The sequence below is a fragment of the Melanerpes formicivorus genome, unplaced genomic scaffold (assembly GCF_026170545.1).
Source record: "Melanerpes formicivorus ecotype bairdi unplaced genomic scaffold, bMelFor1.0.p_v2 SCAF_45, whole genome shotgun sequence".
Lineage (NCBI taxonomy): Eukaryota > Metazoa > Chordata > Aves > Piciformes > Picidae > Melanerpes > Melanerpes formicivorus.
Genome location: NW_027142397.1, coordinates 1,767,381 through 1,784,058, shown reverse-complemented (window position 1 = coordinate 1,784,058; position 16,678 = coordinate 1,767,381). Strand labels below are relative to the sequence as shown.

Here is a 16,678-nt window from a genome sequence, read left to right as displayed (position 1 = left end):
GACCACAGATAATACATCAGAGCAAAGGATTGCTTTGTAACAGGCTTCGGGAGGGGAGTGCTCCGAGGAAGGAATCATCCCTGTGACAGTTCAGAGGCTGAGCTGCAGATGTCTCTTCCTTTGTATCCCACAACTTCCTGATGCAACATTCAGCCCTGCAGGCTGGCAGGGCTCTGGGAGCCGGCTGCTGGAGGCTGCTCTGCACTGTTTCCCTGTGTGGTTAGCAGCAGTTACCCAGCAACTTCCAAACACAAGTGCTTCAAGCTCTTATAAGGCTTTCTTGTGGCACACATGCCTTAAAGCAGCCTCTCCCTGAGCCTTAGCAGTGCCTTGATTTCTCCTCTGTTGATCTTAGTGGGAAGTGATGTGTGTGTGAAAGGGGAGGAGAAATCAGAATCGTTGTCTTTACTGTTCCCCCCCCCCCCCCCCCCCCCCGGATAAAGATCACAGCCTGTGCAAAGTGCACTTTATTTTGAGTACAGAAAGGTGGTACAAGGAAGATGAGCTGTCTTCAAACTTTCTTGCTTCTTCTGACCAGTGTTACTCCACCCACAGTCATAGTCTGCAGGAGACAAACATGCAGGACTCATTATTCACTTAGACTTCAGGAAGCCTCGTTACAGCTAGAGGTTTCTGTAAGTCAGCTGTGAATCCATCTTATTCCCCAAGCAATTACATCAGGGAATTGGTAGAATTGATCTAATTCAGGCTCTGGGCAGGCTGATCTAGTGTGGGGTGTCCCTGCCCATGGCAGGGGGGTTGGAGCTAGGTGATCCTTGTGGTCCCTTCCAGCCCTGACTCATTCTGTGATATCAGAGTGAGAGGAGAGGGCCCTGAGTTTTGCCAGGGAAGGTTTAGGTTGGACATGAGGAACAATCCCTTGACTGAAAGGGTTGTCAGGCCCTGGAACAGGCTGCCCAGAGCAGTGGGGGAGTCCCCATCCCTGGAGGGATTTAAAAGCCTTCTAGCTGTGGTGCTGAGGGCCAGGGTTTAGCAGCAGGCTTGGGAGTGTTGGGTGAGTGGTTGGACTGGATGATCTTCAAGGGCTCCAGCCTGAACAGCTCTAGTCTGTGATGCTGAAGGAGTCTATCTGCAACCTGCTCAGCAGCTAAAGCCTTCACACTCCAGTGCCTAAAACTATCCCCAGGGTAGTCACTAATGAAAAGCTTTGTTGAGCAGGATGCCTTAGGTGTATGAGCAACAGGAGAGGCAGCTGAGGCAGCTGATTTGGGTAAGCAGGAATATTGAGGGATGTTGATAGTGACTTCCACTGTGGTTAGCTTGCAACACTGAGCTCCTGCATCTGCAGATGAGGATGAATGCTGTGGGCAAGGCCAGGATGTGTTGAAGGTAAGAGCTAATCAATGCAGGACATTTCTTGTCCCCTTCAGCATCTTTCTTGCTGTGCCATGATTTTCTAGCACTTACCTCCACCATTTCATTTCCTTTAACTTCTTGCTCATGAGAAAATTTGTCTGACTTGGAGACAAGCTTCCCATCTACCATGTTCACAGTGCACTGTTGGAGCAGATTTAAACAGGAGAAAACAGCTTGAACATAAGGAGGCAGCTCTGCTGGGAGCACAGGCTGGGGGAGCTGGGGCTGTGCAGCCTGGAGAGGAGAAGGCTCCAGGGGAACCTCAGAGCTGCCTTCCAACAGCTGAAGGGATCCTGCAGGAAGGCTGCAGAGGGACTTCTCATGAGGGTGTCTAGAGGCAGGACAAGGGGGAAGGGTTTGAAGCTGAGGGAGAGCAGGGTGAGAGTGGAGCTGAGGGAGAGCAGGGTGAGAGTGGAGCTGAGGGAGAAGCTCTTCAGTACAAGGTTGGTGAGACTGGCACAGGCTGCCCAGGGAGGTTGTGGCTGCCTCCTGCCTGGAGGTGCTCAAGGCCAGGTTTAGAAGAAAGGTTTATGTTTGTTGGGCTGATGGAAAGGTAAAATGATGGCAGTGGAGCAGCCAAGTTTCACCTGTGCACAGAACTGAAACAGGAGGCTGACTGGAGGGATGCCCCCAGCCCTGAAACAAGTTACCTTCATCTTCCTGCCATCCATCGTTGTGATCTCTGCCTCTTTTCCCAGCGTGAAGGAGTTGGTTACAGCTTGTTTGGGGGTTTTGGATGTCACAACAAAGTCATTTCCTTTCTGTTGTATTTCTACAATGGGCTTAATGTCTTTGGCCATTTTGATAATGTCATCTGGCAGTGCTGCAAAAACGGCAAACCAAAGCACTTCTTTGCTTAGCAAGCAGGGAGTAGGTGTCAGCCTCTAGCCCCTATCTGGAGGGGAGAACTTCTCGCTCTACATGCCCCTAAAGTGAGGATGGAGCCAGCTGGGGGTTGGTCTCTTCTCCCATGGACCAAGTGATGAAGGGAAATGGCCTCAGGCTGCACCAAGGGAGGTTTAGGTTGGCTATGAGGAACAGCTGCTGGACTGTCAGGGCTCTCAGCTACAGCACCTCAGCCAAAGGTGTCATGCAAAGGCTGCCCTGCAGCTTCAGCAGGCTATTTCAAAGGTAATGAGACACTTACCAAGAGCTTTCAGGAAGGCTTCAAGGTTCTCCTGAGCATAGACCTGCCAGGTCCCATTGAATGCCATGGTGGGTGCTGAGGGCAGTGGTGCTAGCAGCAGAGCAAGGCCTTTCCCTGCTCCTGCCCATGCTATTTATGGAAAGGGAGAGGCCAGCCCAAGTTGTGAGATGATTGGTTAATTATTAGCTGTGAGGTAACAATTATTAATCATTTATTTGTCCTTAGTGACCATAACCTCTAGTTCATTCTGCTCTGACCAGCCAGTGTGGTGCTTAGGGGGGGTTGCTGACCTCAGGCAACTGTAAAATGGTGAGGGTTGGTTTTCATTCTGCTCACAGCCTCTGGCTTGGACATTTTCTGTGCTTTGGGTAGAGTTCTTCAGCCCAAATCACCCAAGCCAGAGGAGGGGGCAGGCAAGGAGCTGCCTCATTCTCACATTGTTCTCTCTTCTGGGCACTTGGGCTGGCAAGAGTGGGAATAAAGGCCACAGCCATTTCTTCCCACATTGTGTGGGAACAGGGAAAATCCTGGTGGAGAGGGGCAGGGAGCTGGGGCTTCATCCAGCAGATGTCAGCAGTGTGCACCCAGACCAGCTGCTTGGGTAATGCTTGTTACTAACCAATGCTTGCATGGAGAGTGAAGCACAAAGGAAACCGTGGGACATGGCCTGCAGGCTGCAACGAGGGAGGTGAAGAGGATGAGTTGCTGTTCCTCTCACCAGCTGCACCAAGGATGCAGAGAATCATGGAGTGGTTTAGGCTGGAAGGGACCTTAAAGAGCATCCACTTCCAACCCCCCTGCCATGGGCAGGGACAGCTCCCACCAGCCTGGGCTGCTCAAGGCCTCATCCAGCCTGGCCTTGGGCACTTCCAGGGAGGGGACAGCCACAGCCTCCCTGGGCAGCCTCTCAAGGCCACATCTAACCTGACTTTGAACACTTCCAGGCTTGAAGCCTTCACAGCTTCTCTGGGCAGCCTGTTCCAGAGCCTCACCACCCTCATGGGGAAGAATTTCTTCCTAATGCCTCATCTCCATCCAGCTTCTGCCAGTCTGAAGCCACCACCCCTGGTCCTGTCACTCCCTGCCTTTGTCAAAAGCCCCTCCCCAGCTCTTCTGTACCCCCCTCACACCCTGGAAGGCTGCTGTTAGGTCTCCCTGGAGCCTTCTCTTCTGCAGGCTGAACACCCCCAACTCCCCCAGCCTGCCCCCCAGGAGGGGTAGCCTTGCTGCCTCTGCACACATGCCTGTGGGTTTTGGAAGGCATTCCTTGGATTTTGTGTCGTGCAGTGGTGTTGCTTAGTTCACCTAAAGCCTACCTGAGGGGTAGGTGACCTTCCCAAGGTGACTTCTATTACTCCATCCCAGTCAGTAACTCTTCTGCTTTAGCAGCACTGCTGAGCTTCCTCTTGCCAGTCCAAGCCTTTTTTCAGCATTTGATTTTAAAGGCAATTCCCATCCAGAGAGGCAGCTGTGGAATTCCATTCAGATGTGCTAACAGCTGAGTAGTGAGGGAGTGGTACTGATAGTGCCTGGGGCTGTGTTTGTGTGTGTGGGTGTTCCACACATGGCTCTGACATGGCCAGGTTGATGCTGGAGTTACTCTAGGACATGAACCCGATGGAATGGGTCCAGGGGAGGGCCAGAAAAGTGATCAGGGAGCTGGAGCACCTCTGCTGCAAGGGCAGGCTGAGGGAGCTGGGGGTGTTCAGCTGAAGCTGATGCTGTTCCTCACTGCCTTGTTTTCTCCCTGTGTGCTTTAGGCTGGTAAAGGTTCCTCCTTCAAGGCCCTGATTCAGGACAGAGCTCAGGAAAACTCCTCCTCCCCCCCCACAAAGGCCAGCAGGATTCCAGATGGATTTATTGGCAAGAGCACTGAGATGCCACCAAAGGTGAGAGTTCAAGAGCAACACACACAACAAGAGTCAGCTACAGGAGAATCAATCAGCTACAGGGAGGGCTTGATACAGAAACACTCCACTGAGAGCCCACCTGCCAGAGGGGAGTCCTCTGCCATTGCCCACACAGCTTGGCTGGGAGAGAGCTCCTCTGGCAGGTGGAGGGGGGGTGTGTACAAACACTTGTGCTCACACACACACACCTGTCCATGGACACTTGTGCTCACACACACACACCTGTCCATGGACACTTGTGCACACACACACCCCCCTGTCCACAGCAGGATTCTTTTCTAACAGCTGCCACAATGACAATGCTCCAATGCTGCTGAACTAGAAGCAGAGACAGGAGCCTGAGCCCCAGGGCAGAGGCAGTGCCAGGCAGCAGCAGGACTTCATTTCCACCTCACTGGGGCTGACTGAATTCATTTAGGCTTTTTCATTATCATCCCACTTGCAGCTTCCTCCTCTTCCATCCCCACTGGGATCTCCCCATGCTTGTAGACACTGATGGTGACCTGCCCTGTTTCAGAGCCATACTTGTTCTTGACATAGATGCTGTACTTCCCTGTGTCTTCGTTGCAGACCTTCTCTATGGTGATGGTGACAACCGAGCCCTTCACCTCCAGCTGGTAGCGGTCCTTGAAGACAATAACCTTCTCATTCTTGAACCAGGTGATTTCTGGGTAGGGCTCTCCAGACACACAGCAGGTCAGACACAGGGTCTGTGGTAAGGCAGAGCAGAAAGAGGTTGTGAAGGCAGAAATGGGGAAGGACACAGAGCTGCTGCAGTGAGCCCAGAGGGGGCCACAAAGGTGATCTGAGGGCTGGAGCATCTCTGCCATGAGCACAGGCTGAGGGAGCTGGGGATGGTCAGCCTGGAGAAGAGGAGGCTCCCAGGGGGACTTTAGAGCTGCCTGCCAAGAGCTGAAGGGATCCTGCAAAGTGACACTGACACAGGCACAGTGTGAGTGTGCTGTCACTTGGCAGCTTTTCCCCTCTGCCTGTGTGCCAGGGAGGGGGAATCTGCCTCAGGTGTGGTGGGAAAATCAGATCCTGCACTTCAAGCCCTTAGTCCAACCACATGAGTTGGGAAATAGAAATAGGCCTGGGAAGCAGCAACATCCAAAACCTGCCAGAAAGGGATTTCTCTGCCACAGAGAGCAGGTTTGGAAGCACCTTCAAGAGTGCAGGGGGCTGACAGAGGTATTGTGGGTGGCCCCACTGCCAACCCCTGGCCACTGCAGTAGCTCAGAAGAGCTACAGGAGGGGGAAACAAGCTATTTTCTCCTCAGTTATTCTTCTGTGTGCAGTATTACCTTGCCCTCCATGATGGTGGCAACATCTGGCAGCCCTTGAACGACTCTGGCACGATCTGCGAATGAACAGATAACAAACATGACCTTTGAGTTCTACTTAGCAGCCTAGCACTTGGCTCAGTTCCCCAGAAGGAAGGGGATTGTAGGCTCACAGGATGAGGGGTTGGAAGGGACCTTTGAAGATCATCAAGTCCAACCCCCCCCTGCCAGAGCAGGAGCAGAGAATCCAGCACAGGTCCCACAGGAACACATCCAGACAGGGCTGGAAAGGCTCCAGAGGAGACTCCACAACCTCTCTGGGCAGCCTGCTCCAGGGCTCTGTCACCCTCCCAGAGCAGAAGTTCCTCCTGATGTTGAGGTGGAGCCTCCTGTGCTGGAGTTTCCATCCTCACAGGGCCCTGCTCCAGTCCCTCAGTCATCCTGGTGCTGTCTGCTGGTACCCAGGGAAAGAATTCACTCTTGCAGAACTGCTTTTAGTCGTGGTTAGAACCTGTCTTGGCCTGCAAGGCTCAGCCCTCCCCAGCCAGCAGAGGGACAGTGATGGGAAGATGCCACTGCAACAGCCACCACTGGGCTTTCTTCTGTGATCAGTGGGGGCAAGGCAAAGCAGCAGCTGCAGTTGTGCATTATGAAAGATGATGGAAAATGAAGTTCTTTGAAAATGCTCTTCTCTCAGCAGCACCTCCCCTTCCCCACCAGAGCTGCCCCTTGGCCACCTCACCTGCCCCCTTCCCCCCTGTTTGCCCTCAAACCCACAGCACCTGGGCTCTCTTGGAGCCTCCTCCCACCCCAGCTGTGGCCACTTGGCCCTCCCCACCCACTCCCCTCTTTAATCTGCCCCAGGAAAGGCAGCAGCCCCAAGCTGAGCCCATCTGGGCTGAGGATCCTCCTCTCCTCCCTGGTGAGTCCATGGTGCACACTGGGTGCTGGTGGTGGTGACTCCAAAGGCCGGGGGGCCTGCTGGCCCCCCGGTTGTTAGGGCCAGGATTGCTGACTGCTCCAATCCCCCCCACGGGTGCTGGCTGGGGCTGAGCTCCTCTGGGTGGTGCCTTGCCTTCCTCCCCCTCAGGATATTTCTACCACTTTCAGTCTGCATTTCCTTTCCCTTGCCCCATTTTGCTCTTAATTATGTCCTTAAACCAATCTCTCTCTCAGGTTTGCACACTTCAGATGCTTTAACAGAACTGCCAGGCTTGGAAGGGAGCTCAAGGCTCAGCCAGTCCCAACCCCCTGCCACGGGCAGGGACACCTCACACCACAGCAGGTTGCTCACAGCCACCTCCAGCCTGGCTGCAAACACCTCCAGGGGTGAGGCTCCCACCACCTCCCTGGGCAGCCTGTGCCAGGCTCTCACCACCCTCCTGGGGAACAACTTCTAACATCCAATCTGAATCTCCCCATTTCTATTTCTGTTCCATCCCCCCAGTCCTATCACTCCCTGACACCCTCACAAGTCCCTCCCCAGCTTTCTTCAGGTACTGGAAGGCCACAGTTAGGTCTCCTCTGAGCCTTCTCTTCTCCTGACTGAGCAGCCCCAGCTGCCTCAGTCTGTCCTCCCAGGAGAGCTGCTCCAACCCTCTGACCCTTTGTGCCCCCCTGTCCCTGCTCTAACAGTTGCACATGCTCCTTGTGTGGGGCTCCAGAGCTAGAGACTCAAACTCCACAAATTGTCTGCACTGCATTGCCCTTCCAGGAGAGAGTCACCAAGTACCTCCTAAAGCAAAGGGTAATGGAAACATTCCCTCTTCAAGGGGAAGTTTCTACCCAGGGAAACCTGTCTGCAGCACTTCCACAGCAGAAGGGAGCAGCTGAACATGGCTGTAACAGGACAGCCTGAGAGAGAAATCACTCCTCTAGTAGGAGCAGGAGAAGAGCCTGCAGTGGTGCAGCAGTGTCACAGGTTCCCCACATCAACCAAGGGCAAGAACCACGTGGGAAGTGCAGCAGGACAAGGGAAGTGAAGATGAGATGGAAAGAGCAACAGAAGCCACTGCTGGGGTTCAGAGAAGAGGATTTGGGGTGCTTGGTTTACTCACACTTCTCTGCTATTGCTGCTTCCCTGAAAGAGAGAGAGAGAGAGAATCATTCCAGGGGCTTGCTTTCTTACACCTTGCATCCTCAGCACAGGAAGTGACACTCAAAATAGACATAGCTGTGAAAACATTCACACAGGAACTTACTTCAGCCTTCTGTGCTCAGCCAGGGCATCTTCAAAGGCTGCAAGGAAGGAACAGGCTTTAGTGACAGTTGCCATTGGCAGCTTTAACATCAGTGCTGCAGTGACAGGAGGCAGTGCATGCAGGCAGCTGGAGTGCTCATCCAGACAGCAGCTACAGCTGCCCTCAGCACACAGCTCTGCTGAAAGTAGTGGGGTATACAGAATGCTAGGGGGCAGCAAGGAACTCCAGAGATCAAATCCAACCCCCTGCAAAGCAGGACCACTCAGGGCAGGTCCCACAGGAACAGCTCCTGCTGGCTTTTGAAGGCCTCCAGAGGAGACTCCACAACCTCTCTGGGCAGGCCTGCAGCACCCTCATACCAAAGAAGGTTCTTCCCATTCTGAGATGGACTTTCCTGGGGCTGAGTTTGTCCCTTGGGTATCACTGCAAAGAGCCTGGCTCCATCCTCCTGACAGCCAGCCTTTGGCGGTCCTGGGCCCTGCTCAGCCTTTGGCGGTCCTGGGCCCTGCTCAGCCTTTGGCGGTCCTGGGCCCTGCTCAGCCTTTGGCGGTCCTGGGCCCTGCTCAGCCTTTGGCGGTCCTGGGCCCTGCTCAGCCTTTGGCGGTCCTGGGCCCTGCTCAGCCTTTGGCGGTCCTGGGCCCTGCTCAGCCTTTGGCCGTCCTGGGCCCTGCTTCAGCCTTTGGCGGTCCTGGGCCCTGCTCAGCCTTTGGCCGTCCTGGGCCCTGCTTCAGCCTTTGGCCGTCCTGGGCCCTGCTCAGCCTTTGGCAGTCCTGGGCCCTGCTCAGCCTCCTCCAGCCTGAGCAGCCCCAGGTGTCAGTCACTCCTCACACAAGAGGGATACAGCATTCCCTTTCCAATGGGAAGTCCAGTGGAGGACTAAAGCTCCACCTCAGAGCAGTCTAAAAGCCTTTGTGGCCCCAAGGCCCTTCCCTTTGCCAGGCTGCCCCTGCAGGCTCTGTTGGCCTCAGAAGGGGTTGGATACCTCCCAGAAGCAGCTGCCCTCCAGCCCCTCCATTTCCCAGGGGTGCTTCAGGCTGTGGCAGCCAGGCTCTCTAAGGGCTCCCCTGCTGCCCACTTCTCCTCTCCCCATGTCTCCTCTGACTTCTCTGGGCACTCCCCTGCCTGTCCTCACCTAGCTCCAGAGCATGGCTGCAGCTCAGGGGCAGGGGAGAGGACTCTCTGGCCACGATCTGAAGGCAGCTCGGAAGTCAGCTCAGCTATAGCTTACTCTTGGTACCTCCCAGCACTATCTGGCTCAGCTTACCTTGTCCAGCCAAGTCAGTTGAGAGCCTGTGGGAGCTGTTCCCATCAAATAACTCCAGGGTGTATTTCCCCTTATCTGCATCTGTTGGGTCCAGGATGTGGAGCCAGAGCTGGTTCATTGTGCTCCCAGCTTTCAGCCTGTCACGGCTGTCCAGTTTCCTCTCCCTAGGCAAACAAGGGACAGCATTCCAGGAGGGCTTAGAGCTGCAGAAACCACAGCACTCACTCTGTCTTCCCTTTGGTCTTCCCAGACCTAAACTGCTTGGAATAACAGTGAGGGCCTGACCCCCACTCTCTTAATTTTATGGACAGTGAAGTACTCAGTCACTCTTGAAAATCCCCTGGGGCCTGGGCCTGTGCTTGTAGGCAGCTTGCCAGAGCTCTGCAACTCAGAATCACAGAACAGTGAGGGCTGGAAGGGCCCTCCAGGGATCATCCAGCTCAGCCCCAATGCCAAAGCAAGAGCACCCAGGGCAGGTCACACAGGAGCACATCCAGGTGGGTTTGGAAAGCCTCCAGAGAGGGAGACTCCACAACCTCTCTGGGCAGCCTGCTCCAGGGCTCTGTGGCCCTCACAGTAAAGAAGTTTCTTCTCATGTGGAGTTGGACCCTCCTGGGTTCTAGCTGGTATCCATTGGTCCTTCCATTACCTTAGCCACAGCCCAGGCCCAGGCTGTTTAGGTTTGGTGATAAACACTTACAAGCAACAGTACTCCAGAAGCCTTGGAAAGACCTTTTGGAGCCTTACTTGTGATACCAGGTGGTTCTCATGTAGTCTGTGAAGTACTTCACATCTGTGTAGATTTTGATGCCTTCTTCAGTGGGCTGAATTTTCAGTGGTGTGGCAGAAAGAGCTGAGAGTGGAAGGGAGAGACTGAAATTGAGGAGGGTGTTCAAGAAGACTCAGCTTTGCCTGCTGCCCACACCAAACCCCAGGCAGCCTGTCACCATTTCTCAGTGCAGAAGGTGGCTGGCTGAAAGCTGGCTCAGATTTTGCCTCCTGAAGCCCCTGAGTATTTTAGCAGCTGGCACAAAGATGCCAGAATCTCTTCTGGAGACCTGGGTCTCAGACAGAAAGAGCACAGCAAGCTGGCACAGAATTCATTTGTGAGTGCAGAGAGGTTTATGTCCCTCAGTTTATTTCCTGACCACCCTCCTTGACACTTTGAAAGGGCTTCTACCACTGAAGGGAATCAGTGGCATTGTCCTGCCTCCAAAGCCAGCTCCTGAGCAGTTTGTTCCCTCCCCACCCCCCACTGCCAGCTGGTGAGACCATGACATACCACTGATCCTGCACAGCTCCTTGAGAAGGTCTTCAAAGGCTGCAAAGACAGAGATTTGTGTCCATGAACACAACAGGCAGCAAAAGTCAGGTCCTGCACCTAGGCTGGGACAATCCTGGCTATTAACCTGGGCTGGGGAGAGATGAGATTGGGAGCAGCCCTGCAGAAAAGGGCTTGGGGGTGCTGGTGGATGGGAAGCTGGGCATGAGCCAGCAGTGTGAGCTTGCAGCCCAGAAGGCCCATGGCAGCCTGGGCTGCATCAAAAGCAGTAGATGGAGAGAGGAGATCCTGCCCCTCTGCTCTGCTGAGACCTCACCTGGAGGACTGTATCCAGCTCTGGAGCCCTCAGCACAGGAAGGACCTGGAGCTGATGGAGCAGGTCCAGAGGAGGCCACAAAAATGCTCAGGGGGCTGGAGCAGCTCTGCTACAAGGGCAGGCTGAGGGAGCTGGGAGTGACCAGCCTGGAGAGGAGAAGGCTTCAGGGACACCTCAGAGCAGCCTTCCAGAACCTGAGGGGCTCCAAGCAGGCTGCAGAGGGACTGCTCCCAAAGGCCTGCAGGGCCAGGCCCAGGGGCAGTGGTTTGGGATGAGAGCAGAGCAGACTGAGATTGGATGTGAGGAACAAGTTCTGCCCCAGGAGGCTGCTGGAGCACTGCAGCAGGTTGCTCAGGGAGGTGGCTGAGGCTCCAGCCCTGGAGATGTTTGAAGCCAGGTTCAGCAAGGCTCTGAGCAACCTGATCCAGTGGAGGATGTCCCTGCAGGGGGGTTGTCCTGGGTGACCTTTGGAGGTCCCTTCCAGCCCAAACCATTCCAGGGTTCTAAGCCCCATCTGCTCTGCCAGGTTAGCTCAGTTAAGCTCAGAATGTGGTAGAGCTGAAGTTAGTCTCTTTCTCTTGGGAAGCTCCCTGGGAGTGGAGTTTGTGCCACTGACTCATTTATTTCTGGATGCTGGGCATTTCTTGCTAAGTTTAGCTGCCTCTCACTTCCTTAGCACTCCCTGGGTGCAACAGACTGCTCTCAGAAGGCAGATTTATGTCTCAGCTTCCAGTGATGGATTCCAGATGCCAGGGTAGGATTTAATCTTGGGGAGCAGAACCTTCTGCCTGATGCTGAGTTGAAGTGGCTGTGGCACTGCTGAGCTCTCAGCTGTGGGGCTTGACAGGATTGGTGCCCCAGTCCCAGCCTGGGGAATGACTCTGTGTGGGAATGGCAGCCCTGCAGATTTATCTGCCCATTTCCAGACCACTGAACAGTGGAGCAGGAATCTGCAGCAACATGGAAGTGGTTTTCCACTTGGCTGTGGTCTTTAACAACTCTTCTGGCATCCTAACTCAGCCCAGAACGTTTGGCACTGCTGGGGGCTGCAGAGTGGAAGTTTGTCCTCCTGCTGCTCTGAGTAACTGGCTGAACTTCCAGGAGTGAAACCCAAACGAGGTGTGGCAGGGACAGGTCATGGAATCACAGAATGGGAGGGGCTGGAAGGGACCTCTGCAGCTCAAGTCCAATCCCCCTGCCCAGGCAGGAGCACCAGGGCAGGTCTCACAGGCACACATCCAGCTGGGACTGGTAGGAAGTTAGGGAATGTGGTTTGAAATCCCCAGCTGCAGGCAGGCAGGGCTGTGAAGGTGTGGTGTGGCCTGATGCAAGGCTCTCTTACCTCCTTTTGTGAGATCCAGCTGGGTGTAGTCCTCTCCTCTCTCATCTGAAACAACTGCTTTGTACTGGCCCTCATCTGCTTTGGTTATCTAGCACAGAAATGTGGGATCTTTATTAACCCCCCCAGAGCTCAGTCCAGCTCCCACCCCCAGCAGACATTCACCTGGCATTCAAACAGGGCAAAAGGAGGGAAGGGCTGAGACCTTCCTCCTCCCTCCCAAGGAACTGGGCTTTGCACAGACACCTCTGTAATGAGCACATGAATTTATTCTTGACTTGTTGTGCCTACAGCTCCAGTCCTGAGCAGAGCCCCTGCAAAGCCCTAGCTTCTCTTTTTAGCCATTCAGGACATGTTCAGCTGTTTACAGCCACTCCCTGTCAGCATCTTCTCTCTAGTCCAGGTCTGGGCAGTGCCTGAGGCAGCTGGGCTGGCTTGGTCTGGAGAAGAGAAGGCTGAGGAGAGACCTCATTGCTCTCTACAGCTCCCTGAAAGGAGCTTGGAGTGAGGTGGGGTTGGTCTCTCTAATACCAGGTGATAGATGTCCTGGAATTGTGGCAGGGGAGGTTCAGGTTGGAGAACAGGAAACATTTCCTTGCTGCAAGAGTGGTCAGGCACTGGAATGTGCTGCCCAGGGAGGTGGTGCAGTCACCACCCCTGGAGGTATGCAAGGGAAGTGTGGCCCTGGCACTTGGGGCCATGGCACAGTGGTGCTGGTGGTGCTGGGCTGATGCTTGGACTGGCTGATCCTAGAGGGCTTGGCCAGCCGTGGTGGCTTTGTGATGCTACCTGACCAGAAGTGAAATGAGCTTTTCCCAGTGTTCATTCAACCTCTTCCCTTCAGTGGGCACTCCCCAGGATGCACACTGAGTGGTCACAAGGCCAAGCCTTTGCCATTTCCCTGTGGTCCCCAAGCCCCAGAGCTGCTTTTGTTTGTGCTCACCTTTCTAATGAGCAGAGCTCCTGCCCCCGCCTGGGGGTCGAAGCCTCCGTCGGCCCGAGCCTGCCTGTTGAAGAACCACTGGAAGCTGGTGTCCTTCCTCAGGTTGGCTGCCTGGTTGAAGCCAACATTCACAAGTCAGAGTCTCCAATGCATGTGACTCTGCATGCCTGGATGCCCTCCTCCTGCCAAACACCCCCTGCATTACAGAATTGCTGCAGAACCTCAGCAGCTTCCTTCTTGATTCCCATTTCTGCCCCAGGCCAGCATCTCTTGGCCGTCCCTGCCCTGCAGGTGAGCATTTGGCTGAGCACTCCTCACCCCCTGCTCTTCCAACTCACAGCTGAGGTTCAGTGCTGAAGGAATTCAGCCCGCGGCTGCACCACGTAGCTGGCCCTACCTTGCAGGTCAGGAGGGCTTCACAGTTCTCTGTCACCTTCCACTTCAAGCTCTCTATGAAATGCGGCCCTGGAAAAGAGCAGCCATGGCTTTTAGCAAGGGGTTGCTGCAGCTCCCAGCCTTACCTACAGCAATGCTCCCATCTAGGGGTGGATGCCTGCAGCGCTGCCCTCTGCAGGCAGCAGCCGCCCGCTTTAGCGCTGGCTGGGGGCTGGCTCGGCGCTGGCAGCTCAGCGGAGGAATTCTGTCCCCAGGCCTATTTAAGGGAGCTGCCTAACCAGGCCTTTGTGGGTTGCTTTGCATCGAGCCCCTCTAGGAGCTGATAGATGTTTGCCAGCTGAATTGCCATGGAATAAAAAAAGCCTTTTACTGCCTGAACTTCTTCCTGGTTCTGGAAGGGTAAACTTTAGACAGGCTGTGGTGTGCCCTAAGCACCTCTGCACCTTGTGCTGAAGGGAGCATTCTTATCCCTGCCAGGAGGAGATCACCTTTCCAGTTGTGGCATTTGGTTTCCCTGAAGCTTCTCTAAGTTTCCTTATTCATGAATACAAGAGGGGGGATAAAATGGGAGTGGAATGGGGGGTGCTGTGAAAAGCATCCAGAGAATCTCCCCCTGTGTTCTGCTCTGGGGAGATCCCACCTGCAGTCCCCTGCCCAGCTCTGGAGTCCCCACAAAAACGACAGGGAACTGCTAGAGCAGGTCCAGAGGAGGCCAGGAAGATGATCAGAGGGCTGGAGCACCTCTCCTGGGAAGACAGGATGAGAGAGTTGGGGTTGTTCAGCCCAGAGAAGGCTCCAGAGGGAGCTTTGAGCATCCTTGCAGGATCTGAAGGGAGCTCCAGGAGAGCTGGGGAAGGACTTTGTACAAAGGCATGGAGTGACAGGAATGGGGGTAATGGCTTTGACCTGGAAGAACCTGGATTTAGGTGAGACACTGGGGAGAAATTCTTCCCCGTGAGAGTGCTGCTGCTCTGGAACAGGCTGCCCAGGAAGCTGGGAAGGCTCCCAGCCTCCAAGTGTTGAAAGCCAGGCTGAATGTGGCCCTGAGCAAGCTGGTCCAGCAGGAGGTGTCCCTGCCCATGGCACAGTCAGGGCAAGTCCTTCAGCTCCTCTTACCCTGCTTCTTCTTCCATTCTCTCCTCTTTGCATCAGCCTCCTTTGCAACTTTGTCAAAACCTGTGAGAGCAGCAAGGGTCAGAGTCAACAACCTCCCTTCAGTTCCCAGTGTTAACACTTCAGAGCTTCCTGGTCACAAAAGGTCCTCTCAGAGCTGTGAGGTTTGTTTCTCAGACATCTTCAGTGCCTGGGGTACCTCTGGTCCCTGCTGAGAGCCCTGAGCAGATCAGTGCCATCATCCTTCCCTGTGATTGCTCAGAGCCCAAGGTTTCTTTTCACTGCCAGAAAGGAGGCTGTGAAGAGCTGACCTCTCAGACACTGAACCTGGAGGTTTGGCTGGCCAAGCAAAATGGGCTTGAAACCCTGAGCTGAAAACCTCTGTGAGAAACAGAGTGGCAGAGAGCACTCAGCTCACCTCTGCTGCACTGCACCTAACTCCAGGCCTCCCTGCTCCCTGCACTGTCAGCAGGCAAAGCTGAGCACCTCCCCAGCACAGCTCAGCAAACTCATTTCATGTCCTGCACCCAACAGGTGCTGAAGCTCTCTGTAAAAGCCTTCAGGCTTAGTGTCCAGCTCCCTGCTGCAGGGCCTTGCCCTCCAGTGCAGCTGGCTCTGGTTTCTGTGCTGCTCTCAGCTTGATGCAGTTAACCACTTGCTGACTGCACTGAATTTGCAGCCTGATCCTGCCCTGGGGTGGGTGGTGGGTGTAACACCACACTGTGCACTGCCCAGACACAGACACTTTGCCACAGCAGGACAGTGTGGAAAGCAGCTGAACCAGGAGCCAGGGATTTCCTTCAGCAGCCCATTTTTATCATCAGAGACCCACTGCAACAGCTTCAACTTATGCTGAAGAGAAATGCAGATCATTTCTCACAGGATTCCTGGGCTTTAAATGGGTGCTGAGATTTCTTCTCCCCATTCCCAGTGTGCCACTGGGATTGTTGGAGGTACTGAGGCCTTAGATGCCTGGAAAGCTTTCCACTGAGCAGGGCAGGCTATATTTGCTCCTGCATTTCCACTTACATTCATCCAAAAGAACAAGGGTGAAGTGGTTTTTAGCCTTCCCATCCTGCACCTGGGCTGTGTACATCCCTTTGTCATCATCACTGAAGTTCTGGATGGTCAGCTCTATGAGGCCTTTCTCTCTGACAAAGTTGATTCTGTGTGTCTGTGGAAGACAAAGGAAACAAACCCAGCTGGAGAGCTTTCCCTCAGGGGAAATGCTGGTCAGATCCTGGCACAGCTTCTGCTGCAACACTCAGCTGTCACAGTCCTGGGGACTCTGGCACAGGCTGCCCAGGGAGGCTGTGGCTGCCTCCTCCCTGGGGGTGTTCAGAGCCAGGCTGGATGAGGCCTTGAGCAGCTGAGTCTGGCTGAGAGGTGTCCCTGGGCAGGAGGGGAGGATGAAGGAGATGAGCTCTGAGGTCCCTTCCAACCTGAGCCCTTCTGTGATTCCAGGGTATCCTGGGGGTCACTTAGGCTTTGGGTAGAGGCAGGGGAGGGCTGCTCACAGCAGAGCTTTCCTCTGGGAGAAGGCTCTTGGGGAAGCTACCCAATGCAGCACTGTGTTCTTGTTGGAGCTTAGAGACCTCTCAGCTGCCCAGAACCCCTCTGATGCTCAGCATGACAGAAGCACTGCACTTAATGGCAGATGTGTGGCATGTAGTTGCATATCTGGGTGATGAGGAGTAGCACTGCCACCCTCCTGACATCATGCAAGCACTGCTGAGCCTTTTCAACATACACCCTGAAACCTGTCAGGTGCTTAAGCACAGCCATCATCCTGCTGCCTTGTTTGCTCTGAGCAAACATTGTCCTTGCAGAGAGCTCAACAGACACTTTGTAGTCAGCCATAACCATGGCAGCTCTCCACTGCTCTTGCAATAGACAAAGCCTTCAAGAAATGTCCTAACCCTTGCTTTAGCTGCCCCCAGCACGGCAATAACAGCTCTGCAGTCCCCTGGCCCCCTCCTCCCTCTTTGTTCTAGCTGCTCTCTGTGTTCTCTGGGCATTGCCACGCTGCACTTAACTGACAGGAGGGTGATTTATGCTGTGCTTCATTCTCAACTGTTCTCCCCTCTGGCCCTGTCATTCCAAATGC

General features: G+C 54.5%; 2 protein-coding genes across 3 annotated transcripts in view; both read right to left on the bottom strand.

Annotated features, from left to right (window-relative positions):
- Positions 1-454: 454 nt before the first annotated feature.
- LOC137451583 (fatty acid-binding protein, liver) lies at positions 455-2,646 on the bottom strand. Its single transcript, XM_068159177.1, has 4 exons — positions 2,525-2,646; positions 2,028-2,200; positions 1,429-1,518; positions 455-562 (listed from the first exon to the last, which is right to left on the bottom strand). The coding sequence occupies exons 1-4, from the start codon at positions 2,589-2,591 to the stop codon at positions 512-514; spliced, it is 381 nt and encodes a 126-aa protein (XP_068015278.1). The 5' UTR covers positions 2,592-2,646; the 3' UTR covers positions 455-511.
- A 1,702-nt stretch (positions 2,647-4,348) lies between these two features.
- Positions 4,349-16,678, bottom strand: part of MYOM3 (myomesin 3) — a 34,010-nt gene continuing 21,680 nt past the window's right edge. Inside the window, exons 26-38 of one of the 2 annotated variants that reach the window (XR_010989861.1) lie at positions 15,601-15,745; positions 14,575-14,634; positions 13,460-13,527; positions 13,063-13,173; positions 12,123-12,210; positions 10,465-10,503; positions 9,930-10,035; positions 9,183-9,346; positions 7,919-7,955; positions 7,775-7,797; positions 5,739-5,794; positions 4,657-5,144; positions 4,349-4,622 (exon numbers count right to left, since the gene is read on the bottom strand). Coding sequence is in view for 1 of the 2 variants with exons in the window: in XM_068159152.1 (XP_068015253.1) it covers positions 4,845-5,144; positions 5,739-5,794; positions 7,775-7,797; positions 7,919-7,955; positions 9,183-9,346; positions 9,930-10,035; positions 10,465-10,503; positions 12,123-12,210; positions 13,063-13,173; positions 13,460-13,527; positions 14,575-14,634; positions 15,601-15,745 (1,197 nt within the window). In the remaining variant the exon portion in view is untranslated. Of the gene's footprint in view, positions 5,145-5,738; positions 5,795-7,774; positions 7,798-7,918; positions 7,956-9,182; positions 9,347-9,929; positions 10,036-10,464; positions 10,504-12,122; positions 12,211-13,062; positions 13,174-13,459; positions 13,528-14,574; positions 14,635-15,600; positions 15,746-16,678 lie in introns of both variants that reach the window. The other variant, XM_068159152.1, reaches the window with a different exon arrangement.

Bases quoted from the DNA above. Each gene is read 5' to 3' on its own strand.
- LOC137451583 (XM_068159177.1), bottom strand. From the start codon at position 2,591: ATGGCATTCAATGGGACCTGGCAGGTCTATGCTCAGGAGAACCTTGAA. The intron at 2,201-2,524 runs GTAAGTGTCTCA...CCGTTTTTGCAG, and splicing joins AGCCTTCCTGAAAGCTCTTG to CACTGCCAGATGACATTATC. The intron at 563-1,428 runs GTAAGTGCTAGA...TGTCTCCTGCAG, and splicing joins AAGGAAATGAAATGGTGGAG to ACTATGACTGTGGGTGGAGT.